This window comes from Typopeltis vanoorti, chromosome 1 (genome assembly GCF_054136105.1).
Source record: "Typopeltis vanoorti isolate ZY-2024b chromosome 1, IOZ_Tvanoo_1.0, whole genome shotgun sequence".
NCBI lineage: Eukaryota > Metazoa > Arthropoda > Arachnida > Uropygi > Thelyphonidae > Typopeltis > Typopeltis vanoorti.
In genome coordinates this window covers 153,601,022-153,628,980 of record NC_143549.1, presented here as the reverse complement: position 1 = coordinate 153,628,980, position 27,959 = coordinate 153,601,022, and the positions used below count along the sequence as shown (strand labels likewise).

The following is a 27,959-nucleotide window of genomic DNA, read 5'->3' as shown; positions in this document are numbered from 1 at the left end:
ATTTACAATGAAAATACATATCACTTATTTTATTTAAGTGTTATTGAATATTATAATCTTGAAGAATTTGTATGCAACCCTCTATTACATCTCTTACATCTAATTGTTTTCATTTGATAATACTCACATTGGGTTTGATTTTCTTGGGAAAAATCCAATGTACATGTATGTCAAATCAAATGTTCTTTCATTTTTTGCTGTGATCTTCCTCGCTGGCTTTGTGTTGTATTGCAATATTGCTCTAAATCAAACTTAATTGGCCCTTGAATTTTTACCTTTGCATATTCTGTGTAGCTGCCAGGTGTTATTCACAGCTACATTCATCAAATATATAATAATAAGGCTAGAATACCATTTTTTAACTCGAATGCCAGTTCTTTATTTTGATATATTCTGATCCATTTGGTCTACCCCTCCCATATGTTCATTATAAACGTTTACAAGATATAGCTGTTGTATTAGTACATGCTTTTAAATACTGATGAAGCCTGAATAATTAGTTTAACCCTCACTGCATTTGAACAAAAGTTCACAACATTATTATCGTTCCATCTACACATCAGTACTTCATTGTTTGCATCTGTACTAAAGTCAAATGAGCCTCCTTCCCATTTTAAAATAATTTTTATCTTTCACTGCACAGTTTGAGTCTGTTATCACAAGTGGTTCCTGTAGCTCTGACTGATATCTCTTTGCCATTAGCTTTATTAGTAAAAAAATAAAGTTGTCATAGCATAAATAAAAATGTTTTGGATTGTATTTCAATAGAATTTCAGCAAATTTGATAACAAGATCTCTCTCTCTAATCCAAAGCTAATTTCTTTTCCTGCTCCACTTGTGGGATTTCTTCCTTCATATGGTTCAAACCACACCAGATATCCAAGTGTTGTAGCACCACACCAAATCGTGTAACAAAAATGAATCAATTTTCCACAAATGAACTGTTTACATCCATGCTTTCCAAAGTATTCACACATGACTCATCAAAGCTATAAAATTCTTTCAAAGGGTACACTGAAGAAACATTTCATTCAGATAATTCATCAGTCTTGAATCCATCATATCTTATTGCATTGGCAACAAGAGATTGAGTATCAGATGCATTCTCCCAAAACATTCTTCTTCTTGATGGTGAATAATTGCCGCTCAGCAACATTATTCCTAAACATTTAATTTCTTTTTTGTTGCTTGTTACCTAAAGAATCATGTGGTTATAATATCCTTGCCATCAGACATTTTTATATGCAAATACCTTGCATCCTAAATATAGGACATGCATTTGTAAATACATATAACACTTACCTGTGTGAAAATCAAAACTTAAAAATTTAGCTTATTTGAAAAGCACCAACAATAAACTTATCATTAAAAGTCACAAACAACAATGAGTATATTTTCTCCAAGATTCCTGAAACACGTGAGTATAGTAGTTTTCCATTTCTTCTGTAAACACATTTTCTATCATTTCTTTTAGGTGGACTACATAAATGCTACTAGACATAAATGGGTTAAAATTACAATTGATGAGATAGTGTTACTACTTCAAGCTATCTGGGAGTGAAAGTTAAAGATGTTATTACTTAATTTAGAGAGTCCGTGCAGTTAGCTTAGTGGCTATGTGCTTTGCAAACACATGCCTGGGAAAGGAGTGTCCTAGGTTCGATTCCCGTCAACGACGTGAGGAGCTTAAGAATCTTTCTCAGCCATAGCCAAGTTAGTCAGTCTTGGGCATGGACAGCAGGGTTTCCTCCCCCCAGTTTATCTTTGGTTTTTCGTCCTGCAAGCAGGCAAACTGGCCCTGTGAACACATCCCCTCCAGCGGCAGGCCAGTTGGGGACTGTACTAACTAAAGTCACATCAATGTAACACACGGACCCTGCATTGGAAGCGGGAGAAATGCGCTGAGGAAGATTACTTAATTTAGAGAGCAAGGAAAATTAGATCATTATTGAAGAAACAGTAAGAGTTCCTCCCATGTAAATGCAGTAATATGAATGTCAGTGAGCAAGGTTATGAATCTGCCCAAAATTTTCCCAAATGAGCCAAGCATGCCGCAGATGTAGGTATGCAAAACAGCTTGGAGGTAACCTGTTATGTCTATATACAAATGCCAGGAGTGTAAGGAATAAAGACATTCAGTCTGTTGCCAAAGTGAATATGTTGTGGTCTGGGATTGTTGGTGTTAATGAAACTTGGCTCTCAGAGTCAGATATAGTAACTAGAATCCTGTGTAAAGGATCAGATGATGCGAGTCCAGTTAGGATAGAAACTTGTGTAAGCAGTACTAGTAATAATGTTTTCCATGTAGCAGTGAATTTGAGGCTGTCTAGCATTGAAGTGGAGGTCAGCACGATGAAATATATGGTGGGAAATATATGGTGGGATGTTGCTACACCCCACCATATATTTCATCGTGCTGGCAGTTTTAGTTGCTGAGGATGATGAAATTAATCACCTGAAGAGAATTGAGCTGTTGCAAGTCAACCTTCTCAATCATTATGTGAAAGAAGGAACTCAAGTTCAGAGAAAATTAGATTTAACCATAGCATCAGAAAAGAATCTCAATTATAAAGACATTATTGTTTTGTTGCCATTTGGTGACAGTGATCATGCTTTACTGACCTGGGAAGTAGCAATGTATATGAGTATTTCAATTAGAAACGGTGAACTGCAAAGATGGAAATTATGATAAACTCAGCAGAATACCATGCCCACTCCCATGGTATTATTTAATGAATGTGAAGGATATTAGCATTACATGGAAAGCTTTTAAAATATGCTTAAATGATACAGTATCATATCTGAATATGTCCCTAGAATTCGATGAACAAATAGCATGAAAATAAAATGGATGTGCAACCTTATTAAGCAGCAGATCCATCAGAAGAAGATGATTAGAAGGAACATCTTGAAAATAAGGATTCAAGGAGTTATGCTATATATAAAGCTCAGGCTAGAAATTAGTATTATAAAGAAACTAAGTAAGTTGGAGTATATAAAGAAATTGACTTGGCATGTCAGCCAACAAAAAGGAATTTTATCATCTTGCAAGTAAAAGAAAGAATGAATGTAGAAGAATAACTTTACCGAATGCAAACAGTACTAAGAATACTTGCATCAGAAGCAGATGCAATTGTTCAAATAATTAGTACTCACTTTGCTAAGATCTATCAAGGCCTTATACAGTGGCATTATAACCTCTTTCTTTCTGCACGTCAAGGTCCTCTGCATCATTGCCATTATCCAATGTGACAACTTCACAACTTGTGCAGTGTGGCATCTGAATTTCAGGTCACTGTTCACCAGCTCTCTCATCTCTTCCACATTCGTAGTTTTCCCAACGTGTATACTTTGCATCCCATCATTGCTTACCAAATTTCAAAATCTTACACTTTGCAATATTGAACTGACAGTTTTATACTGTTGCCCACTCATACAGTCTATTCAAGTCCTCCTCTAAGAACACGTCTGCTTGACTCTGCACTTCCCAATTTTGTATAATCTGCAAACAGTTTCTTATCACCAGCTAAACCAATCCCAATATCATCAATATACAAATTGAACAATAGTGGCTGCAATACAGATCCTTCTGGCACACCACTAATGACTTTCCTCTTTTGGGATACTGCATCCAATGTACAACTTTCTGATACCTATCTCACAGCCATTCACATATCTAACTCACTAGTCTGTTATCCAATCCCACCTGTTTGTTTATTTAACAGCTTGTTTTATGGCAGTCTATCCAAAGCTTTTGCACAATCTAAGTATACATTTGTGAAGGTGACAAATGTATACTTAGATTAACAAGAAATTTGTCACCTTTTATAGTACATAAATAAGTTGGTAAAACATGATCTCCCTTTAACAAACCATGCTGACAACCACAGAAAATACTGCTGTTATCGATACATTTCTATATCCTAGTTCTTACCAACCTCTTCAGTACCTTAACAACAACAACAGAGAGGATGATGATGAGCAGGAAATGTTTAGTCAGATCATTCTGCGAGTGAAAAGTAAGTGATCACTATAACATATAAATTAGACAGAGGAAGCAAACATCTAAGAGAATGGAGTTTCTGGAATTCTTGAGGGACAAATATCTCAGGTAGCATGTAGTAGAGGGAATACAAGGATCTAGAGATTTGGATTTGGTCCCTGCATCAGAGGAGATGATTGTAACTAACTGAGATATCAATCTGACTCCCCACTGGCAAGAGCTGCAATATACTACAAAGGACATTGACCAGTATAGATAAAAGAGTAGTTGGTTCATTGTATAAAGCCCTATTGTGTCCAGATCTATTCACCAGGATTTGAAGAGGATAAATTAACCTTGGAGAGGGTACAGAAGCAGATAACTAAAGTGATGTCAGGACTATACAGTGTTGTTAGTTATGAGGGTAGACTGAGGGCATACAGACTCAAGAGTTTGATGGTTAGAAGACGAAGAGTGATGTGATTAAGACATGTAAACCTTTGAAAGGTATTTACAGGATTGACATGGGAGATTTTTCATATAACAGAACAAGGGGAAGGAACAAGGACAAGAGCCAACCCTGGAAGTTGTGAAAGGGGGTGGTAAGAAGTGGCATTTTTGTATGGAAGGTGGTTGGACCGTGGAAATCATTGCCTAATAGTGGTCAATGTGCAAATGATGAATGGGTTTAAGGAATGGTATGATACTTTGATATTTTTGCTAAGATGGGTCTTACAACTCTATGTAGGCCTGCAATAATAATAAAAATATCATATTCCAAACAGTTTGAAGCTGTTCCAGTAGCTGACTTACTGCTGTTCTCCTCTCTGATGAAAACAGCAGTTAGTCTCATGTAACTGGGTTGTGCTCCAGTCAGCATGGCATTTATGTTGTGCTATTATATTATATTGTGTGTATGCACGTGCACATGAGTGGGTGCACACTTACTTTAAGCCAATATAGACTATAGTTCAGTCTCAAATTGCTAGCCCATTATTGTTTGTTCAACATCTAGTATCTGAATACACAAGGTGAGTAGTTGACATAAGATCAGGTGTCCTGTTTGGATCTTCACATTCCTTACCGGTTATATATAGATCTCGTTTCAGTTATCAAGCTTTGATCTTTAATCATCCCCTTAGGATGTAATTAGTTAATGCTATAATGAACTGTATAGAACCATATAAATTATTAGGAATAATACTGATACATGCAATTTCTCGTGCTTAGTTACAGAGTACATTTAAGGTGTTCAGTGCCAATGATGATGAGATTAAGGCAACAATAAAATTATGCTGGGAGAATTACAAATATCTTATTTGTCCTCATACTGCCACCGCTGTGTTTTCTAGTTTGCAATTGAGCGACATTAGAGACCAGCCAGTTAAGTAAGTTCTTTTCTCAGTAATACTTTATGATATGGGCATAGCAAAGGATAATTTATTGCATATCCACAAGTGAAATATTTTTATTGCCTTTTGTTGATTTAAAGTTATATTGTCATTCAATTTACACCATCTGTTGTCAGCATTCCATATTTCAGCATATTCATTTTGAAAATTTCACTAACTTCTTGAATCCTACTTGATGTTATGAAACGGATTCAAGTTGTAGTCAAGTACATTATTGGCCTTTACATATCAAACCAATTCCAGTAAAGATGCATATAAGTTCACAAAATAACTTTGTATATAACTACACAGCCGCATACATCTTATTACTTAATGTTCTGATTTGTGAGTTTAATTTTATTTTTATATATATGTATTTTATACACAGGTATGTGTGTGTATCTATCTATCTATACACCCTCTGTCCAAAAAGAAACAAAACTTTTGATAGAAAATAAAACACAGGCCAATTATAATTATTTATTTCAATCAATATACTCTCCCTCAGCTTCGATAAAGTGTTTGGCACGGTCAATTAATTCGTTAAATGAGTATTTTATATCAGTTTTTGAGGTACTGTTGAGGGTTGTGGTTACTGCCGCTTGAACGTTTTCAGTGGTGTCGTATTGCTTTCCTTTCATCGGCAATTGAAGTCGAGGGAAGAGAAAGAAGTCACAGGGTGCTAAATCAGCTGAATACGGCAAGTGATCCAACACACAAACTTGATTTTTGCTCAAAAACTGACTCACAATGTTCGAATGATGAGATGGTGCATTATCGTGCAAAAGTGACCAGCTGCCTGCATCACAATATTCATGCTGTACGTGACAAATTCTTACTATCAATTGCTTTAAAACTTTGAGATAAAACCCACCATTGACTGTTTGGCCAGGTGGAACGAATTCTTTGTGGATAATGCCCTTGGAATCATAGAAACAAATCAGCATTGTCTTTACTTTTGACTTCTCCAAGCGACTTTTTTTCGGATGCCCCTCTTTTGGTGGTCTCCACTCAGCGCTCTGGCACTTTGTTTTGGGCTCATACTCAAAACACCACATTTTGTCACCAGTGAAGATTGTTTCAAGGAAGTTTGAGTCCTTACAAGAGTTTTAATGAGGTCCTTGCAGTGTTCAATTCAATACAATTTTTGGTTGTCGGTCAACTTGTGGGGAACAAATCACAAATTCAATTTACAAAGGCCCAAACTCTCGGTCAAAATGTTGTGCACAGTTGATTTTGGAATCACCAATTCATTTTCAATCAATCAATCTCATGGATGATTTCAGGTTTTCTTTGATGAAATCACTCACTTTTTGGATGTTAACTTTGGACAGCCTGGCTTTTCATCGGGCCGTCCTCAAGTGTCTCACGACCACTTTGAAATCTCTTAAACCACTCATAAACTGAAGTATGGGATAAGTATTCATCACCGTATGCTTTTTGAAGCATTTGATGCGTTTCGGTAAAACTTTTAACACAAAAGTCAATCGCAGCTCTCTGTTTGAAACTCATTTTCCGATCGTTCGTCAAAACACTCTTGGCACTATAACTCTGCTTCTAATGAAACAAATGTCATAAACAGTTGACACAACACTAATGAAGGTTGGCGCTTTCAACAACAAAAAGATACAACAGGTGGCGCCACTAGTTTCTTCTGTTTTCGAAAAGTTTGGTTTCTTTTTGGACAGAGGGTGTATATGTGCATGTATTTTATACACACTTCATATTTTATATACGAAGATTTGACAGGACAAACCACACAAGCGGTCTCTGTTTTGCAGATGATGATGTATTGATTGACCCTAACTTTCAAAATAGATGAATTCGTATTAAGATCATCATCTGGAACATATACAAATATACAGGACAAGCTGAGATACATCACCCACCCACACACAGTAAGCTAAAGAAACAATGATTTGGTCACCGGTTATTCTACTAACATGACCTGTAGTGAAAAAAAAATAGAATAACAGTAACCAAATCATTGTTTCTTTAGCTTACTGTGTGTGATATAACTCAGCTTGTCCTGTATATTTGTATATGCTCCAGATGATGATCTTAATATGAAGATCAAAACATCGGGAAATTAAAAGAGTTATTTATAACACAGTTGTAAAGTCCATAATTTCTAAAATGAATGCTGATCAACGTGCAACACTAAAAGAAAGGAATGGTAATAATCTGTTAGATGAAGAGTATAAAGAACAAACCAGGAAAGTGACTCAGTAAGGACAACAACAAAAGTGCAGTATGAGCAGAAATTAGAAAACCAGGTGAAGAAAACCCTGGAGTTTTTTAGATATGTGGCAAGTAGAAGGAAGAATGATTATGGTAAGATGATGTTAATGGATGAAAATAGTAGAATGGTACTGTTGCAGAAGACATTATTCAGGTATTTAGTGATCAATTTATAAGGGTGTTTCATCCTCATCAGGATGAAATCATGAAGAACTTAAGTGTAGAGAGCATAGGAGAGGATGGCATAATTTGAGTGAGCAGGAGGTATTTGAGGAAATAAACTCTATGTCAGTAAGGTGATAGGATTTGATCACATATCACCATGTCACTCTCACATGGTCCCTTGGTTCCTTTGTTGTTCTGTCATTTCTAGACATGTCCATACCACTTCAAAGCATTTGCATCTATCCTCTCCCTAACAGGCTGTTGAACTTCCATCTCTGTTCAGATGATCTGTATGGGTAGCTCCCATACTTCATCTGAAGTCATTCATTTCCACCACTTCTGTTTGTCTCTGCTGTTAGTGGGTGACCAACACTCCCATCCATAGATCATTATGCTCTCTATACAGTATTATAGCATGTTCTTAGTTTTCCTTTAGACCTTATGACTCCATAAAATAATTCTAATAATTGCTTGTCCCTATCCTGTTTGAGATGCACTGTACACTTGCTTGACTTGTCCATCATGGAGCCAAGATAGTTGAAGGCATCCACTGATTTTAGTTCCCACCTCTGACTCAAAATCTTTTGGACTAACCTCCAACTACTTGGTTTTTAACAAATTAACTTTCAGGCCCCAATGTTTATATGTATCCAATAATTTTCTCATCTGGTATTGTACATCCTACTTGTTTCGTACGAGAATCACTTAATCATCAGTGAAAGGAAGAGAATGTAGGACTTGGTCCCCTATGGGTATACCCCCATTCCATGACATCTATTCCAATCCTCCAAGGCAAGTAGATTTATCCTGCTAACCAAACACATTGCACTTATTCCTCAATAATTTTGGGGATCTTTCTTCATTATCCTTCTTATGGATGGATGATATGACAAGCTTCACTCATAAGGGATAATATTGTCACCTCCACTCACTATGAATACCATTTCATGAGCTGTAGTACTTACCAACTGGAACATCTCTATTACCATTCCACCAGGGAATTGCCTTTCAAATTTTTTTATGCTTGAACAGCTTGTATCACCTCCTCAAATGTTCTTTCTCTCGATAATAGCCTCTCATCTCTTTGATATTCCATCCTGTCCTCATGTAATAAACTTTCATAGTAACTGAAAATATTCAAATGTAGAATATTGTTAGTATTACATAGAGCTCCTTCTTTCACTGATAGTAACAGTGGATTTTTAACTCTCTGTCAAAAGGATGAAAATTTCCCAGACTTTCTTCCCTACCACTGTATCTTCTATAAGTAAGCCCTGTATGGAAAGCTTTTGAATGTGAAAGAGTGATGTTAAAACCATGGTCAAAATTGTTATCAAGATACAGCCTTTGAAGAAGACTGTATTGTGAAGTGATATTGAGAACATCACTTCTCTGAAGAATAGTACAAGCGACATTCTCATCTAAGATGAAATGACCTTTTATGCATCATCTGTCACCATGGCAACACACCGCTTCCTTATGTCTGTTGTTCTGAGTAGACTAAATTAACAGTAATTGCAGGTTGCATCATGAATTTTGAATCTCATATTGTTAGCATTTAGTTTAAAAATACTATTGGTATACTATAATACCCATAATAATACAAAACTAGACATGCTGATGGGAAACAGTTTCAGGTAAAAAAGAGAGAAATGTAAACAAAATGTTTCAAAATGGACAGTGGAATTTTAATGTGCTCATAATTCCATTGAAACCGAATAAAGTAAGAAATGGACACATTTTTTAGGTCAATAGAAAGGGTAAACGATTTTTTAAAAAAATGGTCCTTTTGGAAATTAAACTACAGAATAGAGAATCCAAAATTTATAAAAAAAATATCTTGGGAAAATACCAGACAAGGTTTATCATAATCCAAAATAAATAAATCGGTAAAACTTTTTTTTTTAATCTGTAACAAGAACACAGATTCAAAAGTTTTAATTACATTATTATTATTACATGACACCTCCATGGAGTTCGACTCATTGTGAGAGGCCACTCTACTTCACTTTGCTAAATACATCTCACCCTCTCCACTGCTTAATTATTATTTAATTATTATGCATAGCAGTATCTTCAAATCTGTGCATAATACAGGTGACACTCACTGCACCAAACACCATTATAACAAGCTCAATAATTATGAAAAAAACTGCTGCAAAGTTCCAATCAGATTCTCAGAGGAACCATTTCCCCTTCTAGGTTAAGCTTATTGGGCTGGCATGGCCAAGTAACTTGGCTTGATTGAAACCTAATTAAAGATCTGACAGATCACTTATCTGCATAGTGTTTTAGGACTGTGATAGGAACACTGTCTTCTCCATAAAACTCCACAATTTAGGCAGCACCTGATTATCCAGAATGTTAAAGTACCGAGCTGCCTTCATGTAACCACAGATAATGACCAGTGGTCCCAGTCCAAACCAGCTGAATGCATCCCACACCATTACTCCTCCATCACCAAACTTTACTGTGGTAACAAGCGTTCACCAGGCTACATCCACACCCTGCCATCAGACTGGAAACAGGTGAACCTTGATTCATCGCTCCAGAGTATCGTTTTCCACTGGTCAATTGTCCAGTTTACACACTCTTTGCACCAGGCCAGATGAGCTGCCTTTTTGTTGTTGTGATGTTCGGCTTGTGTGCCGCTGCTCTTCCATAGAAACCCAGTAAATGGAGTTCTTTTCATACAGTTATTGGTGTTCACTCTAGTACTGGTACTATGAAACTCATCACAGATGGTCTGTGCCAATTGCAGCCAGTTTTTGTGTTCCACCCATTTTAACACCCTCTTGTCACTATCAATCATTTTTGGCAGCTGCCCTGGATGTTTTCCTGCACACTAGTGATGCCAGAATGTCTCGGTTTGTTGATCACATTGCCAGCCATTGATTTTGGATGCTCCAGTTGAGTGGCAATGGCACGTATGGAACATACCACCAAAGTGACAGTCCCTGATGACACCTCTCTCGAAGTTACTGAGTTCACTTCATGTTGCCATACTACCTGTATTCAACTGTTACAATGAAATACTGCTTCCTGCTGTCAGTTTTTTATGTTATTAGCAAACCTGGAATGTTCCATAATTTCAAATAACGGAGTGTCTGGACAGTTATTAGTAGATAGTGTACATGCCTGCTGGATTTGTGGAAGATAAGGTATAGGACATAGATTAGTCATTACTAATACATTGTTTGAATATAAAAATGTGGATAAAGTCACATGTAGAGAACACAAAAAATCTCTTATGTATAATACTCATAGTATGCAGATTTGGTTTTCATGGTGATATGTTAGAACAGGTCCAGAGAAGATTCACAAAGATAGTGATTTTTGAAATGTGGAGTATGATGACAGATTGAAAGAATGTAAATTGCCAAGCCTCGTGAAATAGGCGGGGGAGTTGATATGATTGAGACATAAATTAGTCAGGTTGTTATCAGGTTGACATGGAAGAGATTTTTCATAGAATGGGAGAGGGGTAAAACAAGAACCTCACATCTTCCTTGGAAACTGTATAAGGAAGGTGTGAGGAGCAGATTCTCTATATGGAGACCACCCCCCCCCCTACTGTAATTCAAAAAAGCCACTTGGTCCATCAGCATATTACACTTCTGCATACCCATATTTGCTCCTTTCTCGTATTTACTCTCCCCACATACATATTACACTCACAGCACCATGTCATTCACGTTATTTTTCATGCTGACCTATGCACAACAATTTTCCCTTTCACTGCCATTTTGTTCCAGAGCACCAAATAAGAAAAAGAATTTAAAATAATGCTGCCTGAAATATCTAATATGACACCCTCACATTACAATCACAAATATCACACAGCAATGCCCAATGTGAAAAATTACATATCACATGGTAAGTATAAAATAAACTTGTTGCAATCCACATGATGACCATCTTCCTATACTCACCATGTAGTGGCTTTTTTTTTTTTTTTACTGATATTTATATTTGAACTAGATTTAAAGAACGTGCCATGCAGCTGAAGAAAACATGCTTTCAAAATCTGGGTTAGCTGATTATCCGAAGCTTACATAAAGTGAGAGTGTACATGCACTTGATACAACAGCAGCATGTTGCAATTAAAGATGCTCATAACTCAGTAACTGCATCAGATGTTCATTGTTGTGTGACTGCTAGTCTCTGATAATATCACATGGCCATTGTTTCAATGCTGTAGTATTTAAAATCACAGTCAGCCAGCTATGCATCATCAGAATTTAAGAAGCCCCTTTTATCAGAACTTTATAAATATCTAACATATTAGGACTATATTTAGCCTTGCCTAAAATTAGCAAACTCTGCACTTTAATTTTGACAATTCCTGCCACTTCCTTTCAAGGACGAACCTTCTCAGCAATGAAATGAAATGAATCTGTCTTGCACTCAGAAATGAAGTTCCTGAATGCAAAACAGATTAATCAAGTTATTAATTTCCATTGAGTAGATCCTCTTGAAAAGCATTGTTTTGTGATTGGCATATTTTTTTTTTTTTTTTGCCAAAAACAGATGTTTAGAGCTCCCAAGATGTAGGAACCAGAGGTATGTAAGTTTTAAGAAATGTATGCTTCTATTTTTAATTAGCTACAAATGCATTTAAACAGTATTGTATGCATGTTCTAACAAACAGAATTGAGGCTAACACTTTGGTAAAGTCCATGCCCTGCCACTGACTTTATGACACCATCCACTTCTTAACCGATGCCAGTTTTAAAGTTTTGGGACTTGATTTAAAAAAAAAAAAAATGAACATGGTATGTAACCTTATTTTTGAATTACAAAAACTCTCACTTTCCTATAAACTTTAATAGTGCATTCTCCTGTTAACTCATTTGTCACAACAAGTTGATTTGATTCATTCTCTCGCTGACAGTAACCTAATAACATAAGATGAAATATACTGGAGTTTAACAAATTCTAATTTTCTGTGTGTATCAACCATTATAAAAATATAACAATTCTGTTATTAGTTGCACTTGCCACACATTTTTTAAATAACACAAAGATGGGAATAGCCTGGTGGAGATGGCATACTGTGGGAGAGAAAATCCACACAAAAGTCTGAGCCACTGAATAGAAACATTACTACACTATACCTGGCAGAAGAAATGACTTAAAAAAGATGAAGGGCCTCCAAAGAATGGAGGGAGTTGTTGCATACTCAGGATAATAGCAAAGCTGCAATGGTTGGAAGCCATCTGAGGAAATTTATTTGTATGGAACATAAGAGAAATTATTAAGAGCATTAAACTGGTTGTATGCAAGACATTATTCAAACCAGTTTTAACTTATAGATCTGAGAACTGGGTTAGAAATAAAAGAATCGATTAAAGACTGCAGACCACAGATAAGAGTTTGAGAAAGATTAAAGAAGTGCACAGATGGCATCACTGCCCAAATTGTATTAATGTAATGGTCATTTTGCAGGATGTTTTCAGTATTGAGACCATATTATGATGTAAATAAAGAGTTTAATAAAAATAAGAAATTAAAATCCAACAAATTGTAAGACTAAGTTGTACACAACAAAAGCCTATTAACAATTAATTACACATAGTTTTTGATAACTTCACAACTGTAACATAATTGATAAACCAGCGTACAAGTGGTAAATTCATTGCTGTTACGTGTGTTATATCCTAGGTCCCTGGCAGTTAAATTTTTGATGAAAACAGACCATACTTGATGTAACATAAAGCCTTGATTTTTACTGCATTGTGTAGGGATTCTAAGAGGCTTCTTTAAATTTTCTTGTAAAACAGTTTCAATATCAATATATGACATTTTTGCTGCCATAGTGGTTGTATGGAATGCTAGGCCCCTGATTTATGTTCTCTTCTTTTTTTTTTTTGATGTCTTTTATGTGTACAGACATGTGGATCCCTCCCAACCTTTCTGTCTGGCCTATATAACAAATGCCACAAGAGCAATGAATCTCATAGATGCCTGGTTTTTTTCATGGGGTGATGTAGGAATCTTGATATTGTTTGTAAAGGTAAAAAACCACTTTGGACAAAAAGGCCAATCTGTAGGGGAAAAAAGTTAATGAACATCAATACTATATTGAATATGTGACACCTCAAATGTCACATATTCAATATAGTATTGATTGTGAAAAAATAGTATTTTTTCACAATCACTATGTGAAAAATTTGTGCCAGGTGAAAAAATAGTATTTTTTCACCTGGCACAGCATAGTATTCTGTAGGATGAAGTTCATCTTCTCTATAGAAGCAGTTTTAAATATGAACACCTTTTCAGATAAAGTTGTGAAGACCTTTTATATTGGCCTAATCTGCCACTTAGATATTTGGTTTAATCCTTTATCCAAGTGTAAGCAAAGAAAGTTTGTGCCTGAAGTATTTTCAGGACTAGGGCAACTCGTGGCAAAGGTGGTATAACTTCTCATCACTTGCCTTAGTATTGCATAATGCAAAGCACATCTCCTTGCAGACATGTATAATGCTATGCATTAAGGGAAGGGTCACTACCCAGACCGGTTTCGACCTTTATTGAGGTCTCATTGGTGGGAGCCAAACCCAGAAGTGGTGATAATAAGGTGGAAGTAATGGAGAAGTAATGTTGCCAAAAGGTGTCACACATTATTAAAATTCTGTGGATTAGAGATAGTTGGAAGTTTTTTCACTTGGCTAACTCGTATATGGAAATATGACTTCTCCGTTAGTACCAACACTTCTGGGTCTGGCTCCCACTGATAAGACCTCAAAAAGGTTGAAACTGGTCTGGGTAGTGACCCTTAAATTATACATGTCTGCAAGGAAATGTGCTTTGCATTATGCGATACTAAGGCAAGTGATGAGAAGTTATACCACCTTTGCCACAAGTTGCTCCAGTCCTGAAAATACTTCAGGTGCAAACTTTGTTTGCTTACACTTGGATAAAGGATTAAACCAAATATATATATAATTGGTAGCATAGCCAAGTGAAAAAACTTCCATCGGCCTAATCTGATTGTCTATCTTCTCCCCCCCCCCCCCCCCCAAAAAAAAAGTTTTGGGAGATTCTCATTTTATGTAATCAATAAAAAAAACACATTAATTTCTAGCACACAGCAACTGTTTTTAATTGATAACCCGGTTATTGATGTACCTTGTATTCCTATACTTTGATTTGCTTGTTGTTTCTACACACTGATGTACTGTTATTTTCAGTATGAAATGTGTACTTTCATTAAATTTTATTACTGTAGTTATTGTACAATTTTGTTTTATAGTTATACCACAGGTACCTTTAAAGATAAGACTTACATAAAGAATTTTGAACAAGCATTTAAAATTTTTTCGTTTAGGATGCATAAGAGAGTGTGTTTAGCAACTGCTTCTCCTAGTAAGTTTCCTGAAGTTTACAGACTAATTGGACTTCGTCCTCAGCTGTCACCTGCATTGGAAAATTTACGAACGCTTCCCACTCGTTCTGAATGCATGAAATGTGGAAATAATTGGAAAGATCAGTTATGTAAAAAAATTGAAGGGCAAACTGTTGCATTTCAAAGAAAATGCATGAAGCAAGTTTAAAGACTTTAATGGATTTTATTAAATAAATTACCATTTATATTTTCATTATAAGAAATTTATAAGTATAGCAATTATAGATAATTAATCAATTACTGGTTATTTCCTGCATTTCATATTCAAATTGGCATCTACAAGGAATTTGTCACAAGTTGCTGTTTTTGTTTTCTGAGTATCATCTGTTTTGCATGTATGAAGTGGGAACTGACATGTTTAGGACACCAATATAGACACATTTTTAACGTATATAATTTTCTATAAATAATTCATAACTTTTTTTGCCCATATTTACAATGAGAAATAGTGTTGATGATCCAGTGAATGTCTCGTTTTCTACCAGTTTTTTCAGAATGTATGACAAAAGAGGTAAGGCTCGTCCTCCTCTTCCAAATTTACACTTTTAAGTAATTAAAATATACTAATCAAATATAGCACTCTTTCATTATTGTTTCCTAATTATCTTAAAACTAACACACTGTATTACAATTAATAGATAAATTAGAATATTCAAAGTTATCTTACAATTAATTGGCCCAATTAAGATGAGCGCTGATGCACTCTTACAATTTTCACATCAATAAAAATTCAATCATATGGTCAAACTGACTGAATTTTGTAGCATGGGTTGCATAAGCCACACTGAACTGAAATGGGCATGTGACACCACTGGTAACCAGATTATCTAACCTTGAGTCCAACCACAGTACTAATCTGCTATAGGTTTACTGCCTTTTAATGGTTGGGATATATGCAGAAAAAAAGCACACATTTACAATAGTAGATTGCTTTCTATGCTTGAGTTATGATGAACAACAGATCACTTATTTTTTTTCATTTATGTGCATTCTACTCATGTAAAGCTGTAAACCTATAAAGAACATTAGTGCTATGAGAAGGCTGAAGTTTAGAAATTAAGAATTCCTACTCTAGAGACCAAACAAAGAACTTTCAAACATATTAACAATGGAGTCCACTCCAAAGACATCCATGCCCACAGTGGAATTTGAACCCATATGGTTGAAGAGCTATTACTATTCGACCTTTACAGCAAAACTATAATGAAAAGAGCCCTAGAAAAGTGGAATGAAGGTGTTAAAATAGGTGGCTAAACAATCACTAGCCTATGATACACAGATGACACAGTGGTAATAGTCACAAACGAATAGGAATTAAAATCCATCCTAAATCAATTAGAATAGGAAAGCTTAAGCCATGGTTTACAAATAAATCAAGATAAAACCAAAATAATGATTTTAAACAATGCAGGAAGGAATTGAAATTGTTGAAAATAAATTTCAATTTATTTAAACAAGTGACATTTTTATTTTATGGATATGGAGATTCAACGTCTTTTGCTGAACATGTTAGGCTAAATGGGCTGTCAAGGCCACATAATTTGGCTTTTTAGAAACTTATGACAAAAATCACCTTTAAGCTGGAGGGGAAAAAATGCTCTATGAAAATCTGGTGCACATAGTAAACTATTTGATGTTATTTAAAACTTTACCTAATAAAAGTACTTTATATGTATTTGTGCCTGAAGATTACTTTCCTTGTAAAAGGGGAAGCCACATTCAGAGAGGAACCTCTCCCACAATTTCTTCAAGTAGTTATACATCTTTCTTATACAATAGGCAGTTCATAGTTCTATTCCTGAATATACAAAATTCCACACTTCCTCAGAAAAAGATTACAAGAACATGCATTTTAAATCCATTACCACAAGTAGTGCAAAGGTGGATTAGTAGACCATGTATGTTCTTGTTCCATTATTGTTCATTCATATATGAATGCTTCTTCAAAAACATAAGAAACTCTCCGAAATCAAACTAAGCAGAGTTTATTTTAGGTTATTTTTTTTATATAGGAAGTGATCAGAGAGAGAGAGACTATTTTTTTCTTTATTTTTTGTCTCATTGGGTACTGATTTTCATTGAATATTTTAACACGCTAACTGCCACAATACTATTTTTTCCCCCACCCCATCTTCACAGGCCACTATGAATAATAAGTTAACCTGTGAAACAGATACGTATATCATATGGCTCTAGCAGAAAGTGTATGTGTGAGGCACACTTGTTGCACACGGCAGTCAAAATGTTAAATAACAATTCAGTATTGTGCATAACAGATGTCTCAAATTCAATAACATCAAGCTCAGTCAAACTAAAAATAAGCACTGTCAGCATAGAAAATCAATGAAAACAATCTGGAGCTAGAATTACTATAAATATAATTGGTGTAACTGAAGGGAAGAGGAGTGTGAGCTACTTCTAAATAAATACCTGTGGATTGTGTTCAGGAATGAGCAATGAAGAATGTTGTGGTTAAGTAGAGAATTAAACACTAAACATGAAGATAAGCTTGTGAATGGCAGTCATGTTTCAAATGGGAAATTGGGCAACGAGACTTATGGTCCCAAGATTCTAATAATGAAGTATTAGAGAAATTTTAAGTTACTATAGAAAGAAAGTTCATTTAAAGAAAAAAATGACAAACTGATTCTAGAAGGAGACCTAAACAACTAAGAAAAATTATTTCCAGACAAAAATATTTATTGAAAAATTTGTATTAAACAGCAAAATATAATGGTTTATTAGATATATGAAGAGCAAGTTCCTAGAATAAGTTCTTCAAGAAATTGCACTGAGATGCTATTAGATCTGCCAATACAACCAAGTGAGATGAAATGTTTCCTTCAAATCTTTATGATGTTGCTGTTGAATTGGTTCAAATATGGACTAGCCATTAGTGCCATATTTCATCATATAATCTTATGCACTATCACTGTTGGTTGTGATATCTTCACACTACCTCAGGGTACAGTTATACAGGTAATTTAAAATAGAAAAAGCTCACCAGTTAGTTTTCAGCAGGGTAACATATGGCAAAGTTGAGTAAGTTTTAAAGGTGAACTCTATACTTAAAAAAAAAAGGGGGGGGGGAGTGTGAAAAGAATAAAACCTTATAGATCCCATGGCAAAATCCAATGATAGTTCTAGAAGAAATATTAAAATTTCCAGTTAAATTAGGTAGCAGTTGCCATTAGAGAATAAAAAAATGTAAGAAAGTTTTGTGTAAAAAAAAAAAAAAAAAATCATGGGAAAAATATAGAAAATAAATATCAAAAACTGCAAACTGTTCTGTAGACCAACTTTTCCCCTGACGGAACACCTTGGTTATTTTGTAATGTATTAATTAATAATTTAGCTGATTATTATTAAACAAACATCATTAAATTAATTTGTGCTGATTTTCATTGACATATCCCATTTCGATCACCAAAAATTTATAATATAAGTACTTACGAGTGAATGCCGACTTTTTCTCCTGTGCGCTGGTAGTTTTCCCTTCTTTTGTACATCCTAGAGATCGCTTTGTGGATGGATGACTCACTATCTGTTGCGTCACAAATACCTTCAATGAGAGATTTCTTAATACCAAAATTAAACAAAATCCCCTATCTCTTATTCATATTAAAATTTAAATCTGCAGGCCTATTACTTTTAAAAAAATCACAGCACTATGGTTTCAAAACTTTCACCTTACAATACGAACTTGTGAAGAAAGTATTCAGTATTACTAGATTTGAGAACCGGATACAGACTACCTTGATCTTCAATTTTAGTGGAAAAATTTTCTATATACTTCCTTGCTGATTGGTCACTAACATTTGCAACACAGATGTTATTTCTTTCAGTTTTGAGAACAGAAGATACGCCGCCTTTTTTGACTGCAAGCGGATTAAATATAATCCGCTTGCAGTCAATTTTTATGACTGGTCATAAACAGCGGTATTCCCTTTCCCAAATGTTGAAAGATTTCGATGTGTGAAAACTAACGATAATTCATGAATACTTATGTTTAAAAATACGCTGCTTTGTCACTAACATTTGCTACACCGATATTATTAAGCATTCTGGGTCTGAGCTTTTCGACATATTCATGAATATTATTCTCCTCAGAATATTTTCACTATAAAATATTCATTCATGAAAAATGCTTAGAAAACTAGTCAAGTTTGATATGACAGAAATTTTCAAATATGGGTATAAAGTTTTACGCATGGCTAGGATTCAGAATGTTGAACATCAAAATGACCAGAGCCACTCTTGCAATACCAATCTAAAAAAAAAAGAGAGAAATAAAACAATGCGAGAATTAGAGGAATTTGCTGTTGAGTGTTCCACCTAAGACTCATGCAAACATACTGAAGGGAAAAAAAAAAAAAAAATTGAAAAGAACAAGCTGGACTCAGGTCGAACAGATTGTCAAAACCAGATTTTTACTTGAAGATAGTTGAGAGATAAGGATCTTTTTAAGCTTTGTAGATTTGGAAAAAAAAACATTGTATTTCCTGAGATAAGTTTGCTCCTATGTAAATTAAACACTTATTATTTCAATAAAAATTTAACAGTAATTAATTTTTTTTATTTATTCATTCTATATAAATTCCTTATATAACTTGTAAATATGTGATATGTTTTTTTATTATTGAAAGTAAATTTAAGCAATTCTGCTAATGCGATTTGATTGGTCACTGTCAAGGAAACGGAGTTATTTTTAGGTGGAGCACTGTATACAAAGGGAGAAGCGAGTTGTAATGAGCTGAACTGGTCAGAACCAGATTTTGGCAGGAAAGAGGAGAACAAGGTTAATTCGAAAACGAAAGTAAGATATAGGAAGCAGCTTGAATACAGCATAGGAAGTCTTTAGTGAGTGGCAGAAAGGGAATTTATATATGCCATAAATAGTCTAGGAAAGGACCGGGAATTAATAGGCATTTTGAATTATTTCTATGGAATTTCTGATACTACGATATATTCCAAATGTTTAGTGGAAGAATAGTGCAGAACTGAAGTTGATACATAGAAGAAAATAAGGAATTAGTAGATAACTTAAACCAAGTGCATCAAGACTTGTGTATTTCTGTGTCTATAATTCAGTTATTATAGTGGAAGATTTCTTTTGAATTGTGTTGCCATAAGATAAAAGTCAACAAGAATTTCAAATGTACCTATGCGAATTCGATGTAGAAGCAGTAACCTGGTAAGAGTTGCCCTTTCTATAACCTGTGAAGTTAACTGTTAATTAACGCCATCAGATATATTTTGAATTCAGCTGTGGTATTATATCAATTAATGGTTGGATGCAAGATGTATTTTCCCCTCGTAATAATAAGTGTTAGCTGACTGAGAAAGAATATAGTGTAGCCATAAGATTAGTTATTGTAACATTTGGAAGGTTAATCTTTTAAGAACTATTCTCAACTTGATTGACTGAGCATAAAGAACTGAAAAATGAATGTTTGATAGTTAATAGATTGTAATTATTCTGAATACTTTAAACTGAGCTAATATATTTGATTTAATTCATCTAATTGGGTAGAGAGAACTAAGTGAAAGAAATACTGATACTTTAAGAATTAAGAAGTGTCAACATTAGCCATAATCCTCAAACCTAATTGAGAAGTTATTAATATCAATGTGAATTCTTGTAATTTTTCAATTGAATAACTTTTGCAGATAGTTATGCTTGAATGTATATGTTGTACTATTCCACATTAAATGCTTTCTTTTGTTGAGTTAAACTTGGTGTTTGCCTGATTTTCTTTCATTGCACCACTCATAAAATTAATTGGACCTTTGCAGAAGCTTTAAAAGCTATTAATAACCTCGGCCTGAAAACAAAGTGGTAAAATGAGTATAGTTGATGATTGATTCCTCTATATTGTTTAGACTAATCTGAATACAGAGTGGTGCAGTATAATATAACTTTCTTTATATTCAGATGAACATCAATCAACAAATATCAAAGAGAAACGGAATTTAAGGTAAAGATAAGATTAATATACCAACAAAAATGGAACAGTCAGTTAGGTGGGACGTTCCAACAGTATGAACCTGGAAAACTGCATTCTTATTATAGAATTTATATATGCAGAACAAATGAAACATTTCAGCTATGCATGTGTACATAGTTTTTTTAAATATGGAAACGGGTAACAGAATAAGCAAATCAAATGAATTTATATGAAAAAAGCAAACAGGTAGCATCAATGCAGAATCTTTCAAAATGAAGATATTAGAGAGGAACTTAATATTGTTAGTATTCAAGTATGTGTGAGCAGAGGAATCTTGAGATGGTATATGATCACTCAGAGAGGACAGATTAGCAAAACATGTTTAATGGCAGGAAAATTACCTAGATGATGACCAAGATCTATGTGGATTAATGCAGTTAGTACTGCCTTAGAAGACCAAAATGTAAGATCTGACAGTACTGAAGACCTAACAAATAACTGATTAATTTGAAAGAAAACTGTTGATAGAAATAACAATAACCATTGAGGGCATAGCATCAGGAATTTGTCTGAAATTGAGTTATATTTTAATTTATTAGACCTTTTTAAAAGTCATTCTTGGAAAAAATAAAAATAAATTAAATCCTTAACCCACCCATGGTAAAAATGCACTATAGATTTACAAAAAAATCTTTGTCAATGGGAACCACAAAAAAACAGGATAAACTCTTATACAGGTAAATTTAACACTTTGGCCAGTTTTGCTGGTCATTTGGCTATAAAGATCCTGTAAGTTACATATGTGTAACTTTACAAATCTTAACGATTTTTACAACCAAATGAGCTATATATAACTTGTAACTTGATGTTTTTCATCATGTAGGGTCATTTTCATTCCACCCGTCTAATAATTTCTGTTGTGGACGGGATGCTTTTCACTCTATAGGAACATTTTCATTTCTTTTTGGAAATAATATACATTTTATCTATTCCTGAATGAAAATGAATCCTATATATTATTAAGAAGAGGACTGTGTCTGTTGATCTCCAACAAAATACTAGCATATCTATTATTAATAAAATAATGAAGGTAGAATTTGCAAACAGGCAGATCATTCCAATGATGATAGAACTCTGAAAACAAAGCAAAATATAAATAAAACAGAAATAGATACACACAACAAATTTTGCAAGATGATTTGCTCTTCCAATCAACCCACACATCCCAACCTGATGAACATTAGTTCACTGGATTATCATCCCCTATCCATAGCTATAAACTGAACTACAAATGTATACAACTGCTGTTTATTATTAGTTATTTATATTTCACAAACAAATATCTTTCCCTCTTCCTTTTTTTTTTTTTTTTATTGTTAAATGCAAACATGCATGTCCAGAGGTTATAGGATTACATTGCAATTCACTCTCCACCCCAATGTCCAGTATGTTGGACACATACATAATAGACAACTGTAAATTATCAGTAATTCATTTACCTCAAATGTACGTATTACAATAAAAACAGAACATTTAATGTAGTTCTGTTTTTTAACAGAACTACATTAAATGTTCCAACATGTGCACAAATTCACATGGAGAGAAGAGGCAAGGAATAAGAAAAGTCTCATTGACTATGTTATTGTTGATAGTGATGTTTTTTCCCTGGTGCAGGACACCAGAGTGTACAGAGAATTTGAAATTGGAAGTGATCACTATTTAGTTTTGAGCAGGATAAAATTGAATTTCATAATGAAAAGAATAACATGTAAGAAAGTTTTAAAGCGAATAAAAGTTGAGCAGCTCTCAGATGTGAACTGTAGACTAAAATACACAAAGATTATTGAAGAAAAAATGAAAGAGTTTGAGAACAGGAACCAAACCTTGGAGATTCAGTGGCAAGCCTTGAAGAAACCCCTGATTGATTCAGCCAGAGAGGCATATGGTGAGGTTGTCTGCAAGGATAGAAAAATCAGAACTCCATGGTGGACACGGGAAGTTAAAGAGGCAGTGAAGGAAAAAAAGAAAGCATATCAAAAAGTTCCTGACAAATAAGTCAGCTTTTGCTCTTAGAGAATACAGAGACAAATGTAAGAAAGCTAAGCACTGTAAAACTAGCTAAACAAAAGTCATGGGAGGAGTTTGGCAAGAACATAGAAAATAAATATCAAGAAGGTGGTAAGATATTCTGGAGGTTGTTGAAGAAGCTTAGAAATGGAGGAAAGAGTGCTGTAAAAGGAGTTAGAGATGATAAAGGTGACATGAAACAGGAGAAAAAGATATCCTTGAAGTATGGAGTAATTACTTCGAAAAATTACTAAATGAAACAAGTAATGATGACAGCACAGTGGTAAAAAACACTCAACAGGCATACAGTCGGGAATACATATCCATACTTGAAGTAGAAAAAGGCAGCAGGAGTAGATGATATTCGACCAGAAATGCTGAAGTATGGTGGTATAAAAGTCTTACAGTGGCTGTACTACATAGTTCAGAAGGCGTGGACAGAGGGACAAATTCCCGATGATTGGAGTAGAGCTCTCATGGTACCCATATATAAAAAGGGAAATAAAACTGAATGTGCGAATTATGGAGGTATTTCCCTACTGAGTGTTCCTGACAAGATTTATGCCAGTATACTTGAGAAACGGTTGAGAAGAATTGTGGAAGAAAGCTTGGTGAAGAACAGGTGGGATTCAGGCCAAATAGAGGCTGTCAGGATCAGATCTTCACTTTACAACAAATAGTTGAGAAAGCATGGGAATATAACAAAGATCTGTATTTAAGTTTTGTCGATCTGGAAAAGGCATATGACAAGGTGCCAAGAGAGAAGCTATTCAATACGCAACAGTTATATGGTGTCAGTGGGGCATTATATCAAGCAATACTTAATTAGCAAAGCAAGTGTTCTGCCAGGTTGGCAGGAAAACGACCCAGAGGAAGACCAAGATATAGGTGGATTGATACGGTACAAATTGCCTTAGATGATAGAAATACAAGATCTGATAATGTTGGAGTCTTGACAAGTTACAGACTGATTTGGAGGAAAATTGTAGATAGGAAGTTAGTAATGATGTAAATTTTTCATGTAGTACTATCCCCCTTGAGTGTACATGTCAGGAATTTGATGATGATGTTTTTAATTTATTTTTAAGTAAATTTTATTTTTATACTTTTTTTTTTTTAAATTTAATATTATTAATTTAGTTTTTCCACAAGAGGTCAGGCTAGGTAAAAGATTAATGAACAGTTAGATTCATTTTACTTTTGTATAGTGCAGTAACATGTAGCTTGGTTCTTGTACACATGTATTTTACTGATGATGACCTAATTTTAAGTAATTATTTTAACACATGCATTGTCTCCATAAATTCCTATGAAATATATTTTTCATATATGGCTTAATGAAGATTTTTACAAGGTAATCCTCCATTTCTAAGTATGCTAATTAACAGCACAAAATTAATATAAGAGAAATACATTTATTAAACAGCATTCTTCAATACCATTCTCCTTATAAAAATACATAACACTTATGTATTTTTATGCTTTCTTTCATCCATTGATACTATACTGTTTCTTCTCGAATGATTTCAGTTCAAGCATTAATGATGTAGAGACGAAGCAGATTTAGATAATATATAATTAAAACTGGTAATTTTTGAAGACTTCTTAAAGTGATAGATTCCCTCTTCCCTTTTAATGGGCTTACTACTTGTATATAAGAATGATATTTACATTTACTATCAGGATATGAGCACTGAATATCATACTAAACAAAAGTCAATTTCCACATAATTAAAAACTACATACACCACAAATGTTAATATAAGAGAAGTGCATTTATTAAACAATATTCTTCAATATCATTCTCCTTATAAAATTAAAAACAAATTCAGTTATACAACATATTGTTTCATTCGAACATCTTTTACATGGTTACAACTCAAAGTGCACAAACATATCCCTAATTAAGTCAATCAACATTACGTCCACGTATTTACACCCAACAGGAATGACGTGTGTGTATATATACCTGAGGAAATTCTACTTTCTTCAGGAAACAACTTACAAATGTCACACATCTTTAATCACAGCAGTTTAAATTAAAAAAGAAAAAAATTACGTTGGGAATGTTAGAAGTAAAACATTTAAAATTTACATTAGTATACAAAAGAATTCTTTGTGAAACAAAAGCATGCCTCACAAGAAATTTTTGGTAGAGTGAAATGAAACACTTGATACAAACTGAATAAAGTTTGCCTTTGTTAGGCAAACTGTTGGAAACTAAAAATAACAACATCCCCTCCCAACAGTACATATTACAAAGGAATGTTTCCAGTAATAGTTTAATATACAGTATGTATTCTGTTATATTAGAAGAGCCATTATTGCATTATACACTTATAATCAACAAGAGAAGATTCAGTTGAATTGCAAAACATGTTATATTAAAAACTAGTATAAAAATAGAATTCATACTGACTGATAAAAATAGTCTTGCTTCTGCTTAGCATATCATATTAATTATGCAGCCTCTCCAAAATGTAACGAATAGGCTTCATAACTACAAGAACCCATGTTGAGTCATGATTTCCGCGAGAATGCCATTAAGGGCTTGTTTAGCATTAGCGATATTAAAAGTTTTTTTTTTTAAATAAAGCATGAATATATATAATGGTATAACATGCTATAATTAAAAAAAAAAAAAAGGTTCCCTACGATTTTATTCAACTGGTTATAAAAAAAATTATAACTAGTAAATTTTGAAAGAGGCACTATAAAGACATATTTCTCATTTTCATTTACCATGCTTAGCATTAAGGACAGCAGATTTTTTTAACTATAAGAAATATGAAATTTTCTAAGATAGTTATTTATATTTGAAATTGTTTTTAATAGGATTACTTTACTTGGCACAATTGAAATCTATCCATTTAATCTGATGTTTTTGTATTTTAAAATAAATTTGAAAAGAGCCAGTTTTTATCCTTTTACATGAAAGCAGACTGTAACAATTGCATTTAACAAATTCTATGTCAAGTACTGAAATGAAAATTGGATATTTTCAGTAGTAGAAATAGAAGAAAGGAATATATATATCTACCCGTAAATTCTACTATACTCCACTTTACACTATCACTGGCTCATAAACTCATTAAGATCTGGTCCATTTCCAGTAATTTGAGCATTTGTGGAAGTTTTGAAATAAATTTTTATCAATCCACAGTTTTATGTACAGTGCTTTACAGCAATTATCACCCAATGCTAATTATGGAACTCTAAACTTTAATCACAAATTAGAAGTATCCTTATTTAAATTTATTGCAATTACAGAAAACAATGTTAACATTTCAAAACTACAATCACCACATCAATATTGTGTTTTACTGAGTCTTTTTAAAGATAACAAAATTTGGGTATATTTAATAATTGTGACACTACATTTTAAGTACTACCTCACTCTGGTAATGCATACTACGATGTACTCACTACTATAATTATTTTAAACCACTTTTTGTTAACCTGCAAATCAAGTTAAGAATCAGAGATGTATAAAGACACAAAATCAATTTTATATATATATATATATATATATACACTATTACTATACATTTCAAGCATTGAGCCTCTTTGCTTCTATGCCTGAATAGTGGAATATTCCAAATTCACAGTTCTCTTCCCAAAATATCATTAGAAGATATTACAGAAAATGTAGGAACAGTATTTTGTGATATTAATTCTAATGCAATGTCACCAATTTCAGCAAACAACATAGTTTGATTTTAAAAATTTGATTCAAAGCAGCAACTGTAATGACTTCATGTCCATAATAAAGGAAAAGCAAAGGAAAAAAAAAGTTGCTTACAGTTTTTTTTTTTTTTTTTATATGGATGTTCTTTAGAAATGGAATTATATAGTAATATAATTAAAAAAAAAAACATGCAATCACTTAAGGTTTTGCAATGTCATTTCTTATTCCGGAAAGTAAATGCAGAGTGATAACTACATATAATTAGTTTCAAGTTCATATCACTTGTTTTAAGTACATATTTAAATTAGATTAATTTATAGTTCTCAGGTTTTCATTTTCATAAATGTTCTGTTGTTTTCATTTACAAATATGGCTGAAAATGAATTTCTTCTAAGGCACGCATCACCAAAAACTAGAGTAATCTAATCTCTGGACATCTTAGTGCAAATTCTCACTAATGCATATGGTTTGCAGTAATAGCAAAACATGACTGGTTGCTAAATGAAATGGCTAAGTTCAACATATAATAGAATTATCTGTAGAAAAACCTAAGTGTTTCCCTTGCCACTATATTCAGAGATGTCCTTTTCTAAAATAAGGATGTCACAAGGCTTTCTGGATTAATCAGAATTCCTCTCATTTAATAAGTCATTTATCAGCTAAAAACTTGGCACATTATTGAAAATAAAAATGGGAGATGCTTTTCTTGACTAAGATATTTCTTGTGTATTTTTTATCTTCCAAGATTGGATTGCAGTGCTCATGTATATATATAAATCTGCTACTAATTTCTTTCCATATGAAAACCAAACTCAAAAAGGTCTCTGAAATGATACTTCTGAAACGGGAGGATAATTATGAGGAAGCTCACAGTCATTTGCTACAACCTCATGAAGATAGAGTCCAGCACCATAAAACCTCCTTTGTTCTTCAAACTGTCTGGAAAATTCTTCCTCCAGTTTCTGAAAAAAGAAAGCTTAAATACATAAATCTGAAAAGTGAAATACTATTTTGATAATAGCAGATATTACTTTGTATTAATACATTTCAAAAGGAAAATTTATTAGAG

The 27,959-nt window shown here is 33.7% G+C and overlaps 2 protein-coding genes across 2 annotated transcripts in view; one reads left to right on the top strand and one right to left on the bottom strand.

The window, feature by feature from the left end:
• LOC150110553 (threonine synthase-like 2) overlaps window positions 1-15,756 on the top strand; it is a 43,076-nt gene extending 27,320 nt beyond the window's left edge. The window contains exons 3-4 of the mRNA XM_090394717.1: window positions 5,213-5,370; window positions 15,110-15,756. Coding sequence (XP_090250843.1) covers window positions 5,213-5,370; window positions 15,110-15,335 — 384 coding nt within the window. The 3' untranslated portion in view covers window positions 15,336-15,756. The remainder of the gene's footprint in view (window positions 1-5,212; window positions 5,371-15,109) is intronic.
• Window positions 15,757-24,958: 9,202 nt separating this feature from the next.
• Window positions 24,959-27,959, bottom strand: part of LOC150110552 (serine/threonine-protein kinase 10-like) — a 283,018-nt gene continuing 280,017 nt past the window's right edge. Inside the window, exon 22 of the mRNA XM_090399708.1 lies at window positions 24,959-27,852. Within this exon, the coding sequence (XP_090255834.1) occupies window positions 27,703-27,852 (150 nt within the window). The 3' untranslated portion in view covers window positions 24,959-27,702. The remainder of the gene's footprint in view (window positions 27,853-27,959) is intronic.